This window comes from Leucopleurus acutus (genome assembly GCF_964270905.1).
Source record: "Leucopleurus acutus genome assembly, chromosome: 6".
Classification (NCBI taxonomy): domain Eukaryota; kingdom Metazoa; phylum Chordata; class Mammalia; order Artiodactyla; family Delphinidae; genus Leucopleurus; species Leucopleurus acutus.
The window spans coordinates 7,545,299-7,569,430 of NC_139149.1; the positions used below are offsets into that span (position 1 = coordinate 7,545,299).

General features: G+C 37.6%; 1 protein-coding gene across 6 annotated transcripts in view; it reads left to right on the forward strand.

Annotated features, from left to right (window-relative positions):
- WDR33 (WD repeat domain 33) overlaps positions 1–24,132 on the forward strand; it is a 103,444-nt gene that overhangs the window by 20,492 nt on the left and 58,820 nt on the right. For all 6 annotated transcript variants that reach the window (XM_082841840.1, XM_082841835.1, XM_082841836.1 and 3 more), the window contains exons 2-4: positions 21,488–21,714; positions 22,948–23,016; positions 23,602–23,706. In XM_082841840.1, the coding sequence (XP_082697966.1) occupies positions 21,511–21,714; positions 22,948–23,016; positions 23,602–23,706 (378 nt within the window). In that variant the 5' untranslated portion in view covers positions 21,488–21,510. The remainder of the gene's footprint in view (positions 1–21,487; positions 21,715–22,947; positions 23,017–23,601; positions 23,707–24,132) is intronic.

The following is a 24,132-nucleotide window of genomic DNA, read 5'->3' on the forward strand; positions in this document are numbered from 1 at the left end:
ATACCCGAGAGTGGAATTGCTGGATCATATGGTAGCTCTGTTTTTAGTTTTTAAAGGAACCTCCATACTGTTTTCTATAGTGACTGCACCAATTTACATTCCCACCAACAGTGTAGGAGGGATCCCTTTTCTCCACATCCTCTCTAGGATTTTTTTACTTGTAGACTTTTTGAGGATGGCCATTCTGATTGGTGTGAGGTGATACCTCATTGTGGGTTTTATTAAAAAAATAAATTTATTTATTTAATTTATTTTTGGCTGCTTTGGGACTTCATTGCTGCGCACAGGCTTTCTCTAGTTGTGGCGAGCGGGGGCTATGCTTTGTTATGATGTGTGGGCTTCTCATTGTGGTGGCTTCTCTTGTTGTGGAGCACAGGCTCTAGGCATGTGGGCTTCAGTGGTTGTGGCTCGTGGACTCAGTAGTTGTGGCTTGTGGGCTCTAGAGCACAGGCTCAGTAGTTGTGACACACAGGCTTAGTTCCGCAGCATGTGGGATCTTCCTGGAACAGGGCTCAAACTTGTGTTCCCTGCATTGGTAGGCAGATTCTTAACCACTGTGCCACCAGGGAAGCCCCTCATTGTGGTTTGATTTGCATTTCTTTAATAATTAGCAATGTTGAGCATCTATTCATGTGACTGTTGGCCATCTATGTCTTCTTTGGAGAAATGTCTATTTAGATCTTCTGCCCATTTTGTTTTGACGGGGTTGTTTGTTTTCGATATTGAGTTGTATGACCTGTTTGTATATTTTGGAAATTAATCCCTTGTTGGTTGCATGGGTTGTAAATATTTTCTCCCATTCCTAGGTTGTCTTTTTGCTTTGTTGATGGTTTCCTTTGCTGAGCAAAAGTTTGTAAGTTTGATTAGGTCCCATTTGTTTATTTTTGCTTTTATTTCTTTTGCTGTGGGAGACTGATCGAAGAAAATATTGCTATGATTTGTGTCAAAGAATGTTTTGCCTATGTTTTTTTCTAGGAGTTTAGTCTTCCTGCTAAATTCAGGAGCAAGACAAGGATGCCCACTCTTATCACTTCTATTTAACATAGTGTTGGAAGTCCTAGCCACAGCAATCAGACAAGAAAAGAAATAAAAGCTATCCAAATTGGAAGGGAAGAAGTAAAACTGTCAATATTTGCAGATGACATGATACTCTATATAGAGAATTCTAAGGTCTCCACACAAAAACTATTAGAACTAATAAATGATTTCAACAAGGTAATGGGATGTAAGACTAATATGCAGAAGTCTGTGGTGTTTCTGTACACTAATAATGAAATGTCAGAAAGATAAAAAGAAAAAAACCAATCCTGTTTAAAATTGTGTCAAAAAACTTAAACACCTACGAATAGATTTAGCGAAGGAGGTGAAAGACCTATATGCCCAAAACTATAAAACACTGTTTAAGGAAATTGAAGATGATTCAAAGAAATGGAAAGATGTTCTTTGCTCTTGGATTGGAAGAATTAATATTGTTAAAATGGCCATAGTAGGGCTTCCCTGGTGGCACAGTGGTTGAGAGTCCGCCTGCCAATGCAGGGGACACGGGTTCGTGCCCTGGTCCAGGAATATCCCACATGCCGCGGAGCGGCTGGGCCTGTGAGCCATGGCCGCTGAGCCTGCGCGTCTGGAGCCTGTGCTCCGCAACGGGAGAGGCCACAACAGTGAGAGGCCCGCATACCGCAGGAAAAAAAAAAAAAAAGGCCATACTACCCAAAGCAATCTACAGATTTAGTGTAATCCCTATCAGAATATCAGTGACATTTTCCACAGGACTAGAACAAATAATCATAGATGGGATTATTATATGGGACCACAAAAGACCCAGAATTGCTAAAGTCATCCTGAGAAAAAAGAACAAAGCTAGAGGTGTAACTTTTCCAGACTTGAGACTATGTTACAAAGCTACAGTAATCAAAACAGCATGGTATTGGCACAAAAACACATACATAGATCAATGGAACAGAATAGAGCTGAGAAATAAACACATGCACCTGTGGTCAATTAATCTATGACAAAGGAGGCTAGACTATACAATGGAGAAAAGACAGTCTCTTCAAGTGGTGTTGAGAAAGCTGTACAGCTATGTGTGAAACAATAAAATTAGAACATTCCATCACATCATATACACAGATAAACTCAAAATGGCTTAAAGATCTAAATATAAGACATGGCCCTATAAAACTGGAAGAGAACATAAACTAAATTTCTTGTCCTAAGTCATCTAATTCCCTTCCTGAGGTCATCACTGGTAATATTTCTGGAGTATCTGTCTGTAAGTGATATAATCCTATAAAAACATGAGTGTGCTCATAGCTTACAAATGGCCTGCTTTATTTATTTTTTTGTTTGCTTTATCACAACCAAGATAGCCAACCAAGGTAGTTTCTTCTTTTTTAGATCCTGTAGAACTTTATATTTCCTTCTAAGGTTTACATTCATCAAATGAAAGCATAGCTTGATCATTTTCATCAGTGAATTTGGAAAATTTAGGAATGGATCAAGTTTTTAATATTAGTTGTATCTATTGTGAATACTATGTGAATATCTTAAATTCCTAATAAATATTGCAGTTTGTAAAAATTTTTTCTGTGGTAGTTATTTGAACTTAACTTTGTAGGGCAGTGGTGAATTCTCAAGGTGAGGCCAGAACTATTTTTATAATAATGCTAAGATATTATTAGGCTTTTTTACTGTGTTGACATTTGCACTTATGGTATAAAAGCAATAATGGATAAAAATGCTGGCTCCTTAACATGATTCAAGGCAGTGGTACCAACTGTGTTAGTAGTCACTGTATGTTTACTGTCACCTCACACTGGTAGTTAAAATGAAAAAAGCATTTTACTTAAGAATGTCATTGACAAGCAGTAAAAATAATTAATTTGTTTAAATGTTAAACCTTGAATGTGTGTTTTAAAATACAGTGTAGTGTACTGTGGACAGAATTGTGTCCCTGTGAGAATCGTATGTTGGAACACTAACTCCCAGTGATGGGATTTGGAGATGGGGCCTTTGGGAGATAATTAGGTTTAGATGAAATCATGAAGGTAGGGCCTTCATGATGGGATTAGTGTCTTTATAAGAAGAGACACCAGAGAACTTGCTGTTTCTTTCTCTCTGCCCTATCCAATGCAGGGGACATGGGTTCAACCCCTGGTTGGGGAACTAAGATCCCACATGCCGTGGGGGCAGTTAAGCCTGCGCACCACAATGAAGAGCCCTCACCGCAATGAAAGATCCCACGTGCCTCAACAAAGATCCCGCATGCCACAACTAAGACCTGACACAGCCAAAAAAAAAAAAAAGCAAGAGAGACAGGACTATTCAGGTTATCTGTTTCTTCTTGAGTGACTTTTAGTAGTTTGTGCTGTTGCAGGAATTGTTCATTTTCACTCAAGTTATTAAATTTTAGGGCATAGAATTTTCATATTATTCCCTTATTATCATTTTAATGTCTGTAAGCTCTGTAGTGATAGCCCTTCTTTCATTCCTGATGGTTCATTTGGGCACCTCCTTCTCTATACTCTCCCCACCTCTGTCTGAACAGTCTGTCATTCTTTTAAGTAAAAAATGGGTTCCATTAAAAAAAGTGAGTATTATCATTACATAATTGTCCTTCAAGAGAAATGACATACTTTTGTAAGTGAGAAAAAGCACTTTATCTACACTTCCCATTTCATCACACAGTACGTATTTGTCTCCTCAGGCTGCCATAACAAATTACCACAGACTGAAACAGTGATTAAACAACAGAAATTTGTTTTCTCACAGTTCTAGAAGCTGAAAATCTGAAATCACGGTACCAGCATAGTCAAGTTCTGGTGAGAGCTCTCTTCCTGGCTTGGATTCTTTACCACTGGACCACTAGGGAAGTCCCTCTCTCTCTTTTTTTTATTTGGCTCCGTGGCACGTGGGCTCCTAGTTCCCCGACCAGGGATTGAACCTGTGCCCCCTGCGTTGGAAGCACAGAGTCTTAACCACTGGACCGCCAGGGAAGTCCCAGTCCTATATCTTTTAAAGAAACTGATTTCATAGTTAAAATCCTTTCAAAAAAAGAAACTTGATGTTCAGATGGTTTCACAGGTGACGTTTACCAAACACGTAAGGAGGAAATAATACATGGGAGTTCCCTGGCGGTCCGGTGGTTAAGACTCCGTGCTTCCACTGCAGGGGGCATGGGTTTGATCCCTGGTCAGGGAACTAAGATCCCACATGCTGCGTAGCCAAAAAAAAAAGAGGAAATAATGCAAGTTCTATAGAGTCTCTTCCAGGAGATATTAGAAGAAACACTTCTCAACTCACTATATGAGGCTTGATACAAAACCAGATAAAGATATACAAGAAAATAAAACTATACCAATACTCCTCACGAACATGGATGGAAGAGTTACAAAATGTTAGTGACTGTATCAAATACAGCTAATTATAAAATGGATATAATATGTCACAATAAATGCGGTTTATTTTGGAAATGAAAGGCTGTTCAACATTTGAAAATCAGTTGGGGTAATCTACCATATTAATATACTAGTCTTTGTAGATAGAGAATAAGCGTTTGATACAATTCTTCATACTTTCATGCTAAAAATTCTTACAAACTAGGAATGGAGGGGATTTTCTTTCACTCATGAAGGGCATCTATAAAAGTCTATAGCTAATGTCATATTTAATAGTGAATACTTAATAGTGGAAGACAGTGCTTTTCCCCCTGAAATTAAGAACAGTGCAATAAGGCAAGAAAGAGAAATACAAAGGGCTTTTAGAACAGAAAGGAAGAAATAAAATTGCCCCTATTCGCAGATGACATGATTGTGCAGAAAACCCCAAGAAATCTACAGGAAAGCTTCTAGAACTAATAAGTGAGTTTAGCAAGATTTCAGGTTATATAGACAGTGTATACAATTATTGTATTTCAGTATGGAAATACAATTAATTGGAATTGCAGCAATGAAAATATGTAAAAAATGGTACCATTTAAAAAGCACCAAAAAATAGATATAAGTCTAGCAAAATGTGTACAGGATCTGTGAGCCGAAAACTACAAAACTGATTAAAGAAATTAAGGAAGGCCCAAGGAATTGTAGAGAGTTTACCTTTTTGTGGTTTTGAAGACTAAACATTAGGGTGTAATTTCTGCTCAAATTGATTCACCAGATCAGAATCCCAGGAGCATTTTTTGTAGGTAATCAATGATAAGCTGCTTTAAAAAATCATAGAATGGCAAAGGAGCACAGATTGCTGAAACACTTGATAAAGAACATAGTTGGAGAATCTGATATGAGATCTGGCTGATTTCAAGATATTCTTTACAGTTACAGTAATCAAGATATTGAGGTAGACCCCCCACAAAATGTGAAAGACAATTCAGGAGAAAAAAGATGAGTCTTTTTTATAATTGTTTACAGTACAATTGGAAAATGTAAAACAATAAAATTGACAGAGGAGAAGACAGGAGAAAATCTTTGTAGGCTTGGCTTAGATAGAGACTTCTTAGATGTAATCGAAAGTACGAAATCAGTTGATAAGTTTGATTGCATTAAGACGAAAAACTTCTACTCTGAAAGAAATGGTGAAGAGAATGAAAAGAAGTGACAGACTCAGAGAAAATATTCTCAAATCACATATCTGATAAAGATTTTGTGTGTAGATTATGGAAAGAACTCTCAGAACTCAACAGTAAGAAAATAACCGGAGGGAATTCCCTGGCAGTCCAGTGATTAGGGCTTCACCCTCTCAATGCCAAGGGCTTCGGTTCAATCCCTGGTCAGGGAACTAAGATCCCGCAAGCAGTGTGGCGTGGCCCAAAAAACTAAAATCCAATTTAAAAATAGGCAAAAGATTTGAAAAGAAGCTTTTGCTGGTAAAGATACATGTGTGACAAATATCTGAAAAGGCTTCTACATCATTAGTCACTAGGGAAATGCAAACTAAACCTCAACAAGATACTACTTCTCTACTATTAGAATGACTAAAAAGCAAAACAAACAACCATGTCCTCCCCCTAGTAGACTATACCAAGTATAAGTGAGGATGTAGAGCAACTGGAACTTTTATGCATTGCTGTTGGGAATGCAAAATGGTACAGCCACTTTGGGAAACAGTTTGGCTGCTTTCCATAAAGTTAAACATAAACTTAACATGACCCAGCAGTTTCAATCCTAGATATTTACCCATGAAAAATGAAAACTTAGGTCACACAAAAAGTACGTGTGAATGTTTATAGCAATTCTGTTCAAATTGCCAAGCACTGCAAAAAATCCAAATGTTCCTGAATTGGTAAATGGTTAAGCAGTTGTGGTATGTCCATAGAATTCAACAGTAAAAAAAGGAATTTGCAATAGCGTTGGCGAATCTCAAAAGTATTATGCTGAATAGAAAATGCCAGACTTAAAAGTCTATACACAATGTATGATTCTATTTATATGACATTCTGTAAAAGACAGAAACTACAGTGATGAGGGGACTTCCCTGGTGGTCCAGTGGTTACGACTCCATGCTTCCACTGCAGGGGTCACAGGTTAGATCCTGCATGCCGCACCTAGCGGCCAAAAAAAACCCACACACAATTACAGGGATAGGAAACAGACCTATGGTTGCTGGCGGCTAGGAGTAGTGGTAGGAGATCTGTAACAGCGGGCCAGTGTGAAGGAATATATGGGGGTGGTGGAACTGTTCTACATCTTGATTGTTCCATGGTTCTATGCATTTGTTAAAACTTAGAAAGGTATACCAAAAAGTGAATTTTGCTGCATGTAGCTTTTTTTTTACAGGTATATTTTATTTATTTTATTTTTAAAATAAATTTATTTTTGGCTGCATTGGGTCTTCGTTGCTGTGCGTGGGCTTTCTCTAGTTGCGGCGAGCGGGGGCTACTCTTTGTTGTGTGTGGGCTTCTCACTTCGGTGGTTTCTCTTGTTGTGGAGCATGGGCTCTAGGCGCTCAGCCTTCAGTAGTTTGGCATGCTGGCTCTAGAGCATGGGCTTCAGTCGTTGTGGCACACGGGCTTAGTTGTTCCGTGGCATGTGGGGTCTTCCTGGAGCAGGGCTCAAACCTGTGTCCCCTGCATTGGCAGGCAGATTCTTAACTACTGAACCACCAGGGAAGTCCCTTGCATGTAACTTTAAAAATAAATTAATCAAGAGTATGAGAAGATAAGCCACAGACTGAGAGAAGATATTTGCAGAAGACATGTCTGATAAAAGACTGTTACCCAATATATGCAGAGAACTCTTAAAACTTAACAGTAAGAAAATGTAGAACTCAGTTTAAAAAACGGGCAAAAGATCTGGACACCTCTCCAAAGAAGATATACAGGTGACAAATAAGAATATGGAAAGATGCCTAGCATCATACATCATTAGGGAATTGCAAATTAAAACGACGAGATACCACTGCACACCTGTTAGAATGTCTAAAATCCAAAACACTGACATCACCAAATGCTGGTGAGGCTGTGGAGCAACACAGAGTCTCATTCATTGCTGGTGGAAATGCAAAATGGTGCAGCCACTTTGGACGGTTTGTTAGTTTTTTACAAAATGAAGTATACTTAAAAAAAAATTATTTATTTGGCTGTGCTGGGTCTTAGTTGCGGCATGTGGGATCTAGTTCCCCGACCAGGGATCGAACCCAGGTCCCCTACTGGAAGTGTGGAGTCTTAACCACTGGACCACCAGGGAAGTCCCAAAATGAAGTATACTCTTACCAGAGGATCCAGTAATCGCACTTGTTGGTGTTTAACCAAATTAGTTGAAAGTAAATTCATAGAAAAAGCTTGCATGTGAATGTTTATAGTAACTTCATTACTAATTGCCAAAACTTAGGTAACCAAGATATACTTTATAGGTGAGTGGATAAACAAAGAGTGGTACATCCAGACAATGGAATGTTAGTCAGTGCTAAAAAGAAATGAGCTAAGCTATTGTGGAAAAGACCTGGAGGGACTTTAAATACATACTGCTGTGTGAAAGAAGTCAATCTGAATACATTTTTCAAAACCCATAGGATGTACAACACCGAGAGTGAACCCTTATATAAACTTTAGGCTTTGGGTGATAGTGATGTGTTAATATTGGTACACTGATTTTAACTTTCAGTCTGATGCTGAATGTTGTGAGGGAGGGGTACTGTGCGCAGGAACTCTGTGCCTTCTGCTCTCTTTTGCTGTGGACCTAGAACTGCTTTAAAAGATAAAAGTGTATAGGAATAAACCTGCCCAAGGAGGTGAACGACTTATATGCTGAGGACTATAAAACTAATAAAGGAAATTGAAGATGATTCAAAGAAATGGAAAGGTATCCCATGCTCTTGGATTGGAAGAATTAATATTGTTAAAATGGCCATACTGCCCAAAGCAATCTACAGATTCAATGTGATCCCAATCAAATTACCCATTACATTTTCACAGAACTAGAACAAATAATCCTAAAGTTTATATGGAACCATAAAAGACCCAGAATTGCCAAAGCAATCCTGAGGAAAAAGAACAAAGCAGGAGGGATAACCCTCCCAGACTTCAGAGACTACTACAAAGCTAAAGCAATCAAAACAGCATGGTATTGGCACAAAAACAGATATCTGGATCAATGAAACAGAAAAGACCACTCAGAAACAAACCCACACAACTAAGGTCAACTAATTTTCATCAGAAGAGGCAAGTACATACAATGGGAGAAAGATAATCTCTACAGCAAGTGGTGTTGGGAAAGTCAGACAGCTGCATGTAAATCAATAAAGTTAGAACACACCCTCACACCATACACAAAAATAAATTCAAAATGGCTTAAAGCCTTAAGTATAAGACATGGCACCGTAAACTCCTAAAAGAGAACATAGGCAAAACATTCTTCGACATAAATTGTATCAGTGTTCTTAGGTCAGTCACCCAAGGCTATAGAAATAAAAGCAAAATAAACAAATGTGACCTAATCAAACTTACAAGCTTTTGCACAGCAAAGGAAACAATACAAAACAAAAAGACAACCTGTGGAATGGGAGAAAATATTTGTAAACTATGTGACCGACAAGGGATTAATTTCCAAAATATACAAACAGCTCATACAACTCAACAACAAAAACCCAATCGAAAAATGGGCAGAAAACTTAAATAGACATTTCTCCAAAGAAGGCATATAGACGGCCAACAGGCACATGAAAAGATGCTCAAAATTGCTAATTATTAGAGAAATGCAAATCAAAACTACCATGAGGTATCACCTCACACTGGTCAGAATGGCCATCATTAAAAAGTCTACAAATAACAAATGCTGGAGAGTGTGGAGAAAAGGGAACCCTTCTACACCATTGGTGGGAATGTAAATTGGTGCAGCCACTATGGAAAATGGTATGGAGGTTCCTCAAAAAACTAAAAATAGAGTTGCCATATGATCCATCAATCCCACTCCTTGGCATATATCCAGTTAAAATTATAATTCAAAAGGTACATGTACCCTTATGTTCATAGCAGCACTATTCACAATAGCCAAGACATGGAAGCAACCTAAATGTCCATCGACAGATGAATGGATAAAGATGATGTGGTACATATATACAGTGGAATGCTACTCAGCCATAAAAAAGAATGAAATAATGCCATTTGCAGCAACATGGATGGACCTAGGGATTATCATATTAAGTAAAGTAAGTCAGAAGGAGAAAGACAAATACCGTATGTTATCGTATGTGGAATCTAAAATATGACACAAATGAACTTATCTGTGAAACAGAAACAGATTCACAGACATAGAGAACAGACTTGTGGTTGCCAGAGGGGGAGGAGGGGAGGGGGAGAGATGGAGTGGGAGTTTGGGGTTAGTAGATGCAAACCATTACATGTAAAGTTGATAAACAACGAGGTCCTACAGTATAGCGCAGAGAACTAGATTCAATATCTTGTGATAAACCATAATGGAAAAGAATATACAAAAAAATGTATACATATGTGTAACTGAATCACTTTGCTGTACAGCAGAAGTTAACACAATATTGTAAATCAACTGTAATTTTTTAAAGTATATAAAAATATTAAATAAATTTAAATGAAAAGAATGACAAGCTATGGCATTCAGACTTCTTGAGTATATGTTAAATATTTTTCTTGAAGATGAATGTAAGTAGACTGTTGCTTCAAGGAAAGAAACTTAGTATTTGTTGCCAGTGATAAAAATTGAGTTTTCAAGCAAGAATTAGAGTTTTGGAAAACTTGTGTCTGTGAGGTTGAGTTTCCCAGTAGTTAATAGTTTTTATGATGAGATCAATGCTGATTTTAATAAAAATGATTATTACATGTTTTGTAAGAAGTGGGACAGATGAAATGCCTGATTTTGTGGAACCAGTGTTTTCCAAGTGACGAGTGCATGGTGTTGAAAAACCATGCATGGTTTAAAGTTCCAAAGTGCAAGATAAACCAGTGTATTTTAATATAATAGAGTACAGAAAGCTTATTGATGTGATTTCAGAGGCTGCATTACAGTTAATATTTAATAAACTATCACTTGTCAAGTTTTGTTGGAATATCAAAGAATACCCATAGTTTTCTGAGAAGGCTATTAAAATAAAAATCTTCCTTTTTCCAAATGTATATCTCTGTGGGTCCAGATATTTTTCATGTACTCTAACCTAAATAATAACATATTGCAGCAGATTGAATGCAGAAGCAGACATGAGAATCCAGCTGTTTTCAGTTAAGCTAGACATTAAGGAGATTTGCAAAAATGTAAAAAACAATGCCAGTCTCTCATTAGTTGTTTCTGGTGAAAAGAAAATAGTTATTATAATAGGTTTATCATTATTGTAAATTAAATTAATAAATACTTTGGATTTTTCTGTTTTAATTTCTAATATGGCAAGTATCTATGGATATAAATACAACAATTAACAAAAATTGGGGGGAAATCCTCAATTTTTAAGAGTAGGGCTTCCCTGGTGGCGCAGTGGTTAAGAGTCCGCCTGCCGATGCAGGGGACACGGGTTCATGCCCTGGTCCGAGAAGATCCCACATGCCGTGGAGCGGCTGGGCCCGTGAGCCATGGCCGCTGGGCCTGCGCGTCCGGAGCCTGTGCTCCGCAACGGGAGAGACCACAACAGTGAGAGACCCGCGTACCACAAAACAACAACAACAAAAAAGAGTAAAGCGGTCCTGAAATAAAAAGTTTTAAGAATTTGCTGCTATAAAGAAACTGTTTCATTGAATTCCCTGGTGGTCCAGTGGTTAGGACTTGGCGCTTTCACTGCTGTGGCCGGGGTTCGATCCCTGGTTGGGGAACTAAGATCTCACAAGCTGCAGGGTGCAGCTAAAAAAAAAAAGAAACTTTCAGAAGTAAGCTATCCAAGTTACTTTGTCCAGTGGTTCCCAAATTTTGCCACACTAAAGTATCACCTGGGAGCTTTTAAAACTCTGCTGCCCAGTTCATATCCCATACTATTAAATCAGAATGAAGATGAGATCCTTAAAGTCTGGCCTTAGGAACTGCTGACTTCAACTCACACTTGAATCTTTGAATTCCTTATCTTTAATTTAGGAGGTCACTTTATGATTACTTACCTTATCTAGAAAATGGGGCATGGTTTCTGTTTACTTTTACAAAGGTAGTTCGCTAATCCAGTGAGAATTGGTTTGTCCAGTTTTTATTGGTTTAGACAGTTGATAAATTGCAATGCAGTTTGAAAAGTTTAAGAATGGAAAATCCTCTTTCTATGCTAATGACAAGGGGAAATAAACATATCCAATAACCACTGACTTTATCTCCATTGAAAACCGTTGATGGTACAGGTCCCTTATCCCAGAATCACACTTTTGAAATATTGAGTTGTTACTTTCCAGTTGAGTAGATAGTCAGATTTGTGGTCATATGTACATTAAATATTAAAGTTAGCTTTTGAAATGGCACAGAAAACTGAATGTAAAAGCCCAAATACAGTATCAGGTAACATGTATATTAAACTGGTCGAGTGCAGTAGCCACTAAAATGTTTCAGTACCCTTGTACCTAAGTATACAACCAAAGCTGCTTACCCCAAGTTACAAAGAATTATGCAGGTAAATCTGAGGCTGAAAGCAATAAAAGTTGGAAAACTCCTACACTGAGAGTTAAGTAAAGTTGATCTTTAATGTCAGATTTAGTCATCAGCAAGATACAGAATTGTGAACTTTTAAAAACTACTTATTTAAACAGTTGCCTTCTTGTTTATTCTTTAAAAGATGGAGGGCTACCCTGGTGGCGCAGTGGTAGAGAGTCCGCCTGCCGATGTAGGGGACACGGGTTCGTGTCCTGGTCCGGGAAGATCCCACATGCCGCGGAGCAGCTGGGCCCGTAAGCCATGGCCACTGAGCCATGGCTGCTGAGCCTGCGCGTCCGGAGCGTGTGCTCCCGCAACGGGAGAGGCCACAACAGTGAGAGGCCTGCATACCGCAAAAAAAAAAAAAAAAAAAAAAAAAAGATGGAATGGTCTCAACATAATGTCTCCTGATTTGTTCAGGATTCATATTTATCAGTGATTGGACATTGAAGAGAGAACGTATTGATCACTGTGTTATTGGCCTTTTTCTTTACCACTCGTGTAGATCCCCTCAAAGTTCTATGGCAGATTAGGTATCAGATCTCTTTTAGGGTAGATTCTCCATCTCAGGACCTAATGGTCTGGTGATAATCTTCAGTAGAGGTTCCCAGGCTGAGGTTCTGACCTAGGGGACCAGGTTTGTGTTAATGAGGGTGGTGATCTTAAAATCTTTTGTTACTTTTAAAAGCCCTTCAGTAATTGTATTTGCTATCCTAACTATTTGCTTTCGGTTAGAATTCTTTCCTCTCAGTTTGGGGAAACAAGCTTTCATGTGCTGATCAGAAAGCTCTGATTAGTGGTTGACACGGTAAGAATTGTTATATTTCATAGTTCAACCAGATTCTGGTGCCATAGCTACTGTAGCCAGGCACTGTACCCACACTAGACAGATGCTGTATTTGAACTTATTTGGCTATGGATTCTCAGTGGCAGCAGAAATTAAGTCATCATAAGCAGAAGATAGCATAACTAAGAAACTGTGGTCTTCACTGAACGGTTTGTTAACATTAAACCATTTGCTTTCCCCCCTTTTTTTTTTTTTTGGCGGAATGCGGGCCTCTCACTGTTGTGGCCACCCCCCCCCCCGCCCATTGCGGAGCACAGGCTCCGGATGCGCAGGCTCAGCGGCCATGGCTCACGGGCCCAGCCGCTCCGTGTCTTCCCAGACCGGGGCACAAACCCATGTCCCCTGCGTCGGCAGGCGGACTCTCAACCACTGCGCCACCAGGGAAGCCCTGCTTTCACTTTTGACAAATTAACAGGAAGGAAATACTTTTTTACATTGTGACCTAGTGTACACACATGTACAACCAAAACAAGTTTTACAGAAGCAGTTCTTTCCTTTAAAATTTGTGGTTCAATCTTGTCTGTTCTATTTTTTAAATTATTAAAGTAATACTAGTTGTCAGCCACATTGATTTTAGGAACCACCAATAGGATATGACTTCTGGTTTAAAGGAAAAACATTACTTCAGAGCAATTGATGAACTTTCAGGCCATGGAGGTTTCTTTTCAGATCTACCCTCCTGAATTGTAAAGATATTTTTATTCAATTGTGTGAAGCATTTAGTAAATTCATTTTGGATTGAATTTGTCGAGTTAGTTAAGGTTTAGCAATGTTATTTTCCAATAAAAAATACATTTGACCCTTGACCAATGTGGGTTTGATCTGTGCAGGTCCACTTAGACACAGATAGTTTTCAATAGTAAATACTACAGTACTGCATGGTCCATTTGTTGGTTGAATCTGAAGTTGCGAAGAACCGTGGATATGGAGGGCTGACTGTAAGTTATACTCAGGTTAACCCCACATTGTTCAAGAGTCAACTGTACACATTTCCGCCTGTGTTTTAGTTGCAGATTGGCTGTGATGGTAAAATTTTTCTCATGGAGTCAGAAATGTTTGCTTGGGGAAGATTATTTTGGATTACGTTTGGTTGGGGAAAAGATTATTCAGGATGTGGTGTGCTGAATGAATGAATGTTACTTATTTTTGTTTCTTTCTTCTGTCTTTTCCTCCAACCTTCCCCCACCCCACCCTGAATTTAAACTTCTTGAGGCTGAATTGTGCAGTAAGCATCCTGTGTTATATCCCTATTGCTTATGAATAGTTCCTGGTAAACAAGCATAGTAGATTCTCAATATAGTAGTATTCTCACATTGCTTTCTTGATGAGCTCTTCTGTTCTGATGAACTGTCAGTCTTGAGGACAGACTTTATGTGTGTCTCTGTCTTTAGCCTGTCAAGTAGTTAGTGCTCATTGATTACTTCTTGAAATGAATTACATTTCTTGTTATGCTTCCCCATGTCACAGGGTTTTTTCAACAAATTCAACAGTTGCTAAGTATGTATTCATAGCTAGTAACTAGTAACTGCCTCAGTGAATTTGGTGGTGCCTGCTCATTATTAATAACTTTTGCTATATAATTTTCAATTTAAGTCTTACATCTCATAAATCTCTTTCTGTTCATTCTGCTATTGTTGCTCTGATTTTTGAGCTAGTGTTACTACTAGTATAGAGCTTTTATTACTTTAATTAGAAGTTAGGTTCAATAAAATGAGTTATTGTTTAGCACAATTCTACAATGTGAAACTTGTAATGACTTTTCTTTAAGAAAAGCATTTGTGGTTCACTGGTCAGAATGGCCATCATCAAAAAATCTACAAACAATAAATGCTGGAGAGGGTGTGGAGAAAAGGGAACCCTCTTGCACTGTTGGTGGGAATGTAAATTGATACAGCCACTATGGAGAACAGTATGGAGGTTCCTTAAAAAACTAAAAATAGAACTACCATACGACACAGCAATCCCACTACTGGGCATATACCCTGAGAAAACCATAATTCAAAAAGAGTCATGTACCAAAATGTTGATTGCAGCTCTATTTACAATAGCCAGGACATGGAAGCAACCTAAGTGTCCATCAACAGATGACTGGATAAAGAACATGTGGCACATATATACAATGGAATATTACTCAGCCATAAAAAGAAACGAAACTGAGTTATTTGTAGTGAGGTGGATGGACCTAGAGTCTGTCATACAGAGTGAAGTAAGTCAGAAAGAGAAAAACAAATATCGTATGCTAACACGTATATATGGAATCTCAGAAAAAAAAAGAAGGTCATGAAGCACCTAGGGGCAAGATGGGAATAAAGACACAGACCTACTAGGGAATGGACTTGAGGATATGGGGAGGGGGAAGGGTAAGCTGGGACAAAGTGAGAGAGTGGCATGGACATATATACACTACCAAACGTAAAATAGGTAGCTAGTGGGAAGCAGCCACATTAGCACAGGGAGATCAGCTCGGTGCTTTGTGACCACCTAGAGGGGTGGTATAGGGAGGGTGGGAGGCAGGGAGATGCAAGAGGGAAGAGATATGGGAACATATGTATATATATAACTGATTCACTTTGTTATAAAGCAGAAACTAACCATTGTAAAGCAATTATACTCCAATAAAGATGTTAAAAAAGATATCTTTGTAAATAATGACTATCAATATTTTAAATATATCAATTCTTCCCAAAGTGATCTAGAGATTTGCTGTAATGGCAATTCATATATAAAAGTTGTCTGTTTATTTGTTAGAACATGACAATCATGTTATTAATCATAAAATTAATATGTAAAAAAAAGGAAAACGGAGGAACAATAACAAAAAACAAATACATGAGACATGTAGAAAACCAAAGGTAAAGTGTTAAACATAAATAAATCCTACAATATCAACAATAAAAACTACATGTAATGAATTAAACAATACAATCAAAAGTCATATATTGTCAAACTGGGTTTAAAAAAATGTTTTCTGTAGGAGACACTCCTTGGATTCAAAGGTCTAATGTGTACAAAGTAAAAGGATGAAAAAATATACATCATGCATATAGCAACCATAAGCATGCTGAAGTGGCTATACTAATACCAGAAAAAATAGACTTTAAAACAAACAAAAAATTACTAGATATGAAAAGGGACATTTTATGATAAAAAAGGGGAGATACAAAAAGTATTAACATATGTGTCCTGAATAAGATAAAACCAAAATACATGAAGAAGAAAATAGCAAAATACACGAAGAATTGAAGGAAGACATAGATAATTCCACAACATTAGGTAGAGGCTTCAGTACTCCACGGTCAATAATGGATAGAACAATTAGGTAGAAGATCAACAAGGATATAGAGGACTTGGACAACACTCTGAATTATCAAGACCTAATAAATGTCTACAGAACACTCAACCAAACAGTAAAATACGCATCCTTCTCAACTACATGTGAAACGTTTTCCAGCATAGATGACATGCTAGGCTAAAAGACAAGAGATTGAAACCCACATACATTGCTGGTGGGAATGTAAAATGGGTGGCCACTTTGCAGAACAGCTTGACAGTTCCTCCAAATGTTAAACATAGAGTTACTGTATGACCCAGCAGTTCCACTACTAAATATATACCTAACAGAAATAAAAACTTATGTTTGCACAAAAGCTTGTACATGAATGTTCACAGAAGCATGTTTATACAAACAAAAGTTGGGAAAAACTCAAATGTCAATCTGTTAAATGAATAAACAAAATGTGGAATATCCGTACAATAGAATAGCATTCAGCTATAAAAAGGAATGAAATATTGATCCATGTTACAACATGGATGAACCATGAAAGCATTATGTAAAGTAAAAGCAGCCACTCACAAAAGATCACGTATTGTATGGTCCCATTTATATGAAATGCCCAGAAGAGCAAATCTGTAGAGGCAGAAAGTAGATTGGTGATTGCCTAGGACTGAGAGGGTTGAGGAGAATGAAAAAGCATTGTAAATGTGTAATGGGTTTTTTTGTGGGGGGACAGAAATCTAAAATTGGATGTTGTGATGGTTACACAAGTCTTTTAGTGGTTACACTAAGAACCACTGAATTGTATACATGAAAGCGTTGAAATTATGGTATGTAAATTACATCCCAATAAAGCTGTTAAAAAAAAAAAGCATTTGTGGTTTTTTCCCTATCTTCATTTATAACCTTGGTAGTATCACATGACTAAGATTATAAAAGGTTATTTTGTAATAGTTGGGACAAGAAGCAGAATTATAATGCTTGTATGGATTTGCATACACAAACGCGTCTGGGTATTCCAGTTTGTTCAACAGACTAGTCAGTACATTGGCTAAAAGAATAATATATTTCATGCAAAATAATATCTTTGAGCAAAAAGGATCTTTGAAGTTATCTACATTAGACTTGTTGTCCAGGTTGAGAAAACAGATGCAGAGAAGTGGTATGACCTGCCTAATTTTGGAGAGTAGTTTTAAGCTTGAAGGCTAAGAATATGCTGCAGACTTTTGTGACTTCAGAGGAGTCTTTGTATTTGCGAAAAATAGAGATGGGGACCAAAAAACACAAAGTATGAAATCTATGAACTTAGAAGTGATATTCAGTGAATTACGACAATATGTTGTACCCTGTGCTAGGTGTAATAAAAAGTAGGCATTTGATAAAATTGTGCTGATGTTTTTAAACATTGAAGGTTTGTGTGTATGAGAAAGACATGATGAATTCAATGTTTCAGGTGATTTTTTTTCCTTAGCAATTTGGTTCTATTGTTAGTATGTGTTTAATAATCATATGCAAATTACTTATGCTCATTCTGCCTCAGTTTCTGTGTTGCCTACAGCCCCCTTCTCCCCACCCCATCCCCTCTTATCTCCCTCCCTCCCGCTCTACCCCAGATATGAGATGAATATGCTTTGGGGACAACCCTGCCTTCTGGTTTAAATTGTTCTCTTCTGTTAGTGTAGCTCAAGTGTGAGTACTTCAGTGAGTAGAAATTACAGTAATTATTTTTATGAAAGATAAAGCTCTTATTTCTTTTTCTGTATTTGGTTATATATATAGTTCCTTGAAGTATAGTCCTGAGTGAAGCCTGAAAAGGATAGTTTTAATGATTTGATTGATGGTTTTTCTATCTGGGTCATTCATTTTTCAACCTCATATTTCAAGTTTTCTGCTATTTCAGTCATTGAAAGCTGCTATATCATTATTGCTGAAATCTTTTGGCAACCCAAAGGAAGATTTGAAGGAGAGTCAGGAGGTCCAGGTATTTTGCTCTGCCTCTGCCTCTGTGTTAGTCTGCTAGGGTTGCCATGACAAAGTGCCACAGACTGTGTGGCTTAAACAACAGAAATTAATTTTCTCAGTTTTGGAAGTTAGAAATCTGAGATTAAGGTGTGAGCAGGGGGTTGGTTTCTTCTGAGACCTCTCTTCTTGGCTTGTAGATGGCTTTCGTCTTCCATGTTTTCACATGGCCTTCCTTCTGTGCATGCCTGTGTCCTAATATCCTTCTCTTATTGGGATGCCAGTCACAAGGGTTAGGGCTTTATCTCCAAGTGCAGTCACATTCTGAGGTACTGGAAGTTAGGACTTCAGTGTACGAATTTTGGGGGGGACACAGTTGAGCTCATAACAGCCACTAAGAGGCTCTGTTTTGACTTTGGGCAGATTACAGTGGTTTGCAGAAATGAAGCTGAAGTGTGTAAGGCATTTATGAAGACTGGTTACTGTATTGTTAGGAGCTTTTCTTGTTTTATTTTAGGGCTGGATTTTGATTTAGAATATAATATTTTTTTTCGTTTTCTTCATGCCGGACCTTTCTAATTTTTTTTTTTTTGGCTGTGTTGGGTCTTTGTTGCTGTGCGTGGGCTTTCTCTAGTTGCGGCGAGCGGGCGCTACTCTTCGTTGTGGCGCACAGGCTTGTTGCGGAGCACGGGCTCTAGGCGCGCTGGCTTCCGTAGTTGCAGCACTCAGGCTTAGTAGTTGTGGCTTGCGGGCTCTAGGGCACAAGCTCAGTAGTTGTGGCGCATGGGCTTAGTTGCTCCACGGCATGTGGACCGCGCCACCAGGGAAGTAAGTCCCCATGCCGGACCTTTATTTCTAGAACACAAGTGGTACTTGACCATTCAAGGAAAAGTTAAAGGCCTTTTTTACAGAACAAGTTTTGCTCAACAGATCTGTAAATGGAAAGGTCTTAAATGAAGGAGTAATATTTTTTCTAGCTTTAACATGTGAATTATTCAAGAGTGTTAGTAATAACACATTGGTTGTTTTGTATTTGACTTCAGTCATTTTCCTCATATTTGTACAGTAGATCCTTGGTTTGGCTCTTGGTTAGTGCTTTACATCCAGGTACCCGTCACCCAGCTTTAATACCATCAGCTTTCTGATAATGTTTCATCTACTCTCCATATAAAAGTTTTTCCAGCAGTTTAAACCCCCCATTCTTTAACTGAGGTAAAAGTCATATAACATGAAATTCACTGTCTTAACCATTTTAAAGTGTGTAATTCAGCACCACTTAGTATATTCACAGTGTCGTGCAGCCACCACCTCTGCCTGGTTCCAAATATTTTCATCGTCCCCAAAGGAAACCCCATTCCCATTAAGCAGTCATTGCCCATTCTGCCCTTCCCCTGCCCCTGGCAACCACTAATATGCTTTCTGTCACTATGTATTAGCTTGTTCTGGATTTGGGTATAAATGAAGTCATACAATATGTGACCTTTTACGTCTGGCTTCTTTCACTTGGGTAGTGTTTTTGAGATTCATTCATGTTGTAGCATGTGTCAGCACTTCATTCCCTTGTTTTTTTGGCTGAATAATTTTTAAGCCTCTTTTGATACATGTAAAAATCTTTATTCTCATTTGATATCAATAATATTAGAAACTAGAATATTAGGATAATTTTATTCTAATAAAATTAGAAATTTGATGATTATAAAGTGAAAAAAATAGTAATTTTAAAATATACTTTTCAAAGCTGCATCCTTTTAGAATTACTGGAGTAGACATCTGAATTAAAGCCGTTAATTGAAATCTGCATGCTGAAACTTGGTTGGATTTATGGGATAGCTGAGTAAACAGATTCCTTCACCAACCTTATTGAGGCAAATGCATTCTAATTTAATATACACACAGCCTGAGAATGTGTCTCATCTCATTACAGATGAACATTTGTCAGGGGTCTTCTGGGATTGCTCCAGAGTAGTGGGAGTAATATGTATTAGATGCACGTTTAATTGCACTGTTTACTTTTGGTGTCTTGGGAGTCAGGACTTATCTCCCCACCCCCACCCCCACCCCTACCCCCACCCCCACCCCTACCCCTACCCCTCCTGCCCCATTTCCTTTCTGTTATCATTATTAAATGGTTTCAGGAGATACTAAAGGGACAAGGGTGAATTAGCTAGTACTAAGAATATTTTCATCCAGAGGAAATCACAGATTTATTTTCAGGTCCTTTATTTAGTGTCTTTTTTTTTTTTTTTTTTGCGGTACGCGGACCTCTTACTGTTGGGGCCTCTCCCCTTGCGGAGCACAGGCTCCAGACACACAGGCTCCGCAGCCATGGCTCACGGGCCTAGCCGCTCCGCGGCACGTGGGATCTTCTCGGACCGGGGCACGAACCCGTGTTCCCTGCATCGGCAGGCGGACTCTCAACCACTGTGCCACCAGGGAAGCCCTATTTAGTGTCTTGAATGAAGAAAGGCAAATGTAAGAATATAGAAAAATAATGGAGAGTCTAATCATTCCTCATTTTCAAACAAAATTACCAAAATGGTTATAACACCCTTTATGTGTTTTTTCATGGTCTGATTTTTTTTTTCATGGTCTGAGTTTTAAAATATGCTTGAAAATGTGGTTTTAAATCATGCATATTTGTATTATTGGAATGTAAGTTTAATTGGAGAACACTAAAGTTGAAAAGCTGTAAGCTCTTAACATTTTTTTTTTCAGATGTTAGCTTAATATTGCCTTATAAATATGTAAATCCACATATTGAGAAATAAGTTTCTGTGGTAGTTACTTTGAGCCTGAAATTAGATATACATACTTTTAGCATTCATATGAAGTAAGATAGTTTATTCCACTTTTTACACTAATCCTAGGAAATTTAAAAGGACAAAATGTCAGGTTTTAAAATTTTTTAGTGACTCTTGTATAAAATGGGGGTCTTACGATAAACTTAAAATGATGTGTTTTACTATCAAACATCTAATGAAAACTTCATTTTAAAAATGTGAACAGTTCTCAGTGATTTTACCTTCCTTACCCTCCACAATTTACCCACCCCACACGTGCACAACACAATTGCCCAAGCTGTTATAAACAGTGATTTTTCCTTCCATCAGGCTAAATTTTACAGCAAATACTTATTCGCATTTATTCTGTGAATTGACCTTTTTCAAATGTGTAACTGGTCTCTGCCATTAAATTTAATAGTTCATTTTGGAAATAGGTTGACTAAAAGCTAAAAATGGTGCATATTAGGAAAAGGAAGAGAAGTGTAAAAAAATGTTCATTTAAAAATATTTTCAGGCAGTGTTATAGTGCTGATATATTTGTAGTGACAGTACTTTTTCCTTACCCTAGTGTCCTAGAAGGAAAACATCACCATGGCTACAGAAATTGGTTCTCCTCCTCGTTTTTTCCATATGCCAAGGTTCCAACACCAGGCACCTCGACAGCTATTTTATAAGCGACCTGATTTTGCACAGCAGCAAGCAATGCAACAGCTTACCTTTGATGGAAAACGAATGAGAAAAGCAGTAAACCGAAAAACCATAGACTATAATCCATCTGTAATTAAGTATTTGGAGGTAAGTACAGTTAATGTACTTCAGATGACCAAACTTTGGTTTCTTAAAAAGAAGAAAGTTTTTATAATGCAGGGTAATAAGTATACCTGTGTTTTTTGAATTAGTAGGATGAAGTAGAATTTCAAATGAGGCCAATCACCTCAATAAAAAAAGAGTACTTTTGTTTTACTCTTTGCATGCATGAATAATCTCAAAAATTATTAGACTCCAACTTAAAAATAGGTTTTGTTCTAAAGGTTCACACTGTATTTCAGAAGAGGGTACTTTTGTCCAACTAGGCCAACTTTAAAACACTTGTTAAACCCACAGTGTATATGAAATGTTAAGAGACTACCAACATAAGAATATTTGTATTAGAACATGTGTTCAGAATAGTGACTTGCATGTCCAAGACACTGGCATCAGAACACGACTCTCCAAACCCCTCAGGGAAAAGGGCTCTATTTACTTGGAGGGTTGAGCACCTACTACAGTCTTACAGGGTGAAACCAACTCTGACATGGCAAATAAAGGCGGAGTAGGGGTCTGCCTAAACCTGTGTCAGCTTGGCTTATCTCCCCTTTGACTTCTTTATTTACTTGCCTTAACCTTTCTTGTCTTAAGCCTCTGTGATTTGCTTTTTTCATTGCTAACTCCACGTTAATCAGGTTTTGGTCTGCTCTGCCTCCTGTGAAGAAAATTTGTCTGCTTTTCATTACCTGAGACAAGTTGTTAAAAGACCTATATGCATATTGGGCATAATTAGTATGTTGCAGGCACATAGCAAAAATATTCATTCAGAGGTAAAGACAGATTTAGGCTTTTTCAGGTGTTTCAGTTGGAAAACTAGCCTAGGAAAGTTTGGGAGGAATTAAGAAAACCAACACCAAGATAAGAGGAATTGTTTTGTGCTGAGGATTTTGAAGGAATTGGGAACGTCTGTCGACCCCTTGACCTTTTTCCTTTTGCTAAGGTATGGTCAGTGAGAATGTGTTGGGGTCAGCAGCATCTTGGATGATTGGTTGGGCATAATATGAGTAAAGAAAGGAGGGAAATTCTAAGCAGTGTCAGTGTGATAAGAGGGGAAATCTCTTAAGATACCCACTATTATCTGTTTTAGAACATAATGAAAAAGTTTTAGTCTTCTTTTTTCCCCATTTAACGACAGCTTGCATTTTGTAAATATTTACTTATGTTTCAGATTGAGTATAATTAGACAATATATTGATTGATTGATTAATTTATTTTTAACAGAATAGAATATGGCAAAGAGACCAGAGAGATATGCGGGCAATTCAGCCTGATGCAGGTTATTATAATGATGTAAGTATAAGATATGTCATGCTAGCTTAATAGAAACCTCTTTGCTTGGACATTTGAACTATGGGATCTCTAATTCAAACATGGACTTTTCTTTTTACATTTTTATAATTAAAACAAAACATTCCTAAAGGGATAATATAACATATCTGTGTAAACCATGGGTTTTTTTTTTTTAAATCTCAATTTAAATTTTCCTTTTAATCTGGTAACGGATGAACTTTTGATTTGGGGTTTAAAGCAGTGTCCAGCAAAAGATTGCACTGCCTCAGAGTCTCTGTAACAAGAAAGTTAATTTTAAACTTGGCTTGTTATGAATGTGTTTAATTGTGTTGACTTTGAGAAGTAATTGGGGGAAATCTGGCACTTGATTTTATTGTTTATTTAGTAATTATGGGCATTTAACTTTCCTGTATCTCCTTTTTCTTCATTTAATTACTATAGACTAATTGTAATCTATTATAATAGTGTTTTGAAAGTCCTATATGGTCCTGAATTTGTCTTTAAATGTTGAAGTAATTACCTTGTCATGTCCCTGGTTTATGCCCTGTTTGTGATCTTTAAACCCCATTTTTTTTTTTTTTTTAGCTGGTTCCACCTATTGGGATGTTGAATAATCCTATGAATGCCGTAACAACAAAGTTTGTTCGAACATCAACAAATAAAGTAAAGTGTCCAGTATTTGTTGTTAGGGTAAGTATTTGATATTTTTTGGATAAATTAACTCTGAGTTAGCCTGCAAATATATTTGCAAAGAAAATTAAACATTATTTTAAATGTATATCTGGGATAAAAATCAGTGTATTGCTTGTATTTTTATTTTGAAATATCCAATCATTTATCCACTATATCCACATTTAGTAAGGTAGTACTTTTGGATTGCTTTTCTTCATGTTGCAATTTCCATAGAATTCTCTCTGAGCTGGCCATGGATACATATATATTGCAGCAGGTGTCTGACTTGCTCTTGAATAGGATTGTTTTGTTACTGTTTAGAGAGCAGCATCTCAAGGCGAATGAAAACTCTTAGGGTTACTAGGAAGGAAAACACCTAAGAAGAGCTGAAGACCAATGGTAGACCATAATTGTCAGCTCCATGAAGGTACATTGTAGGTACTC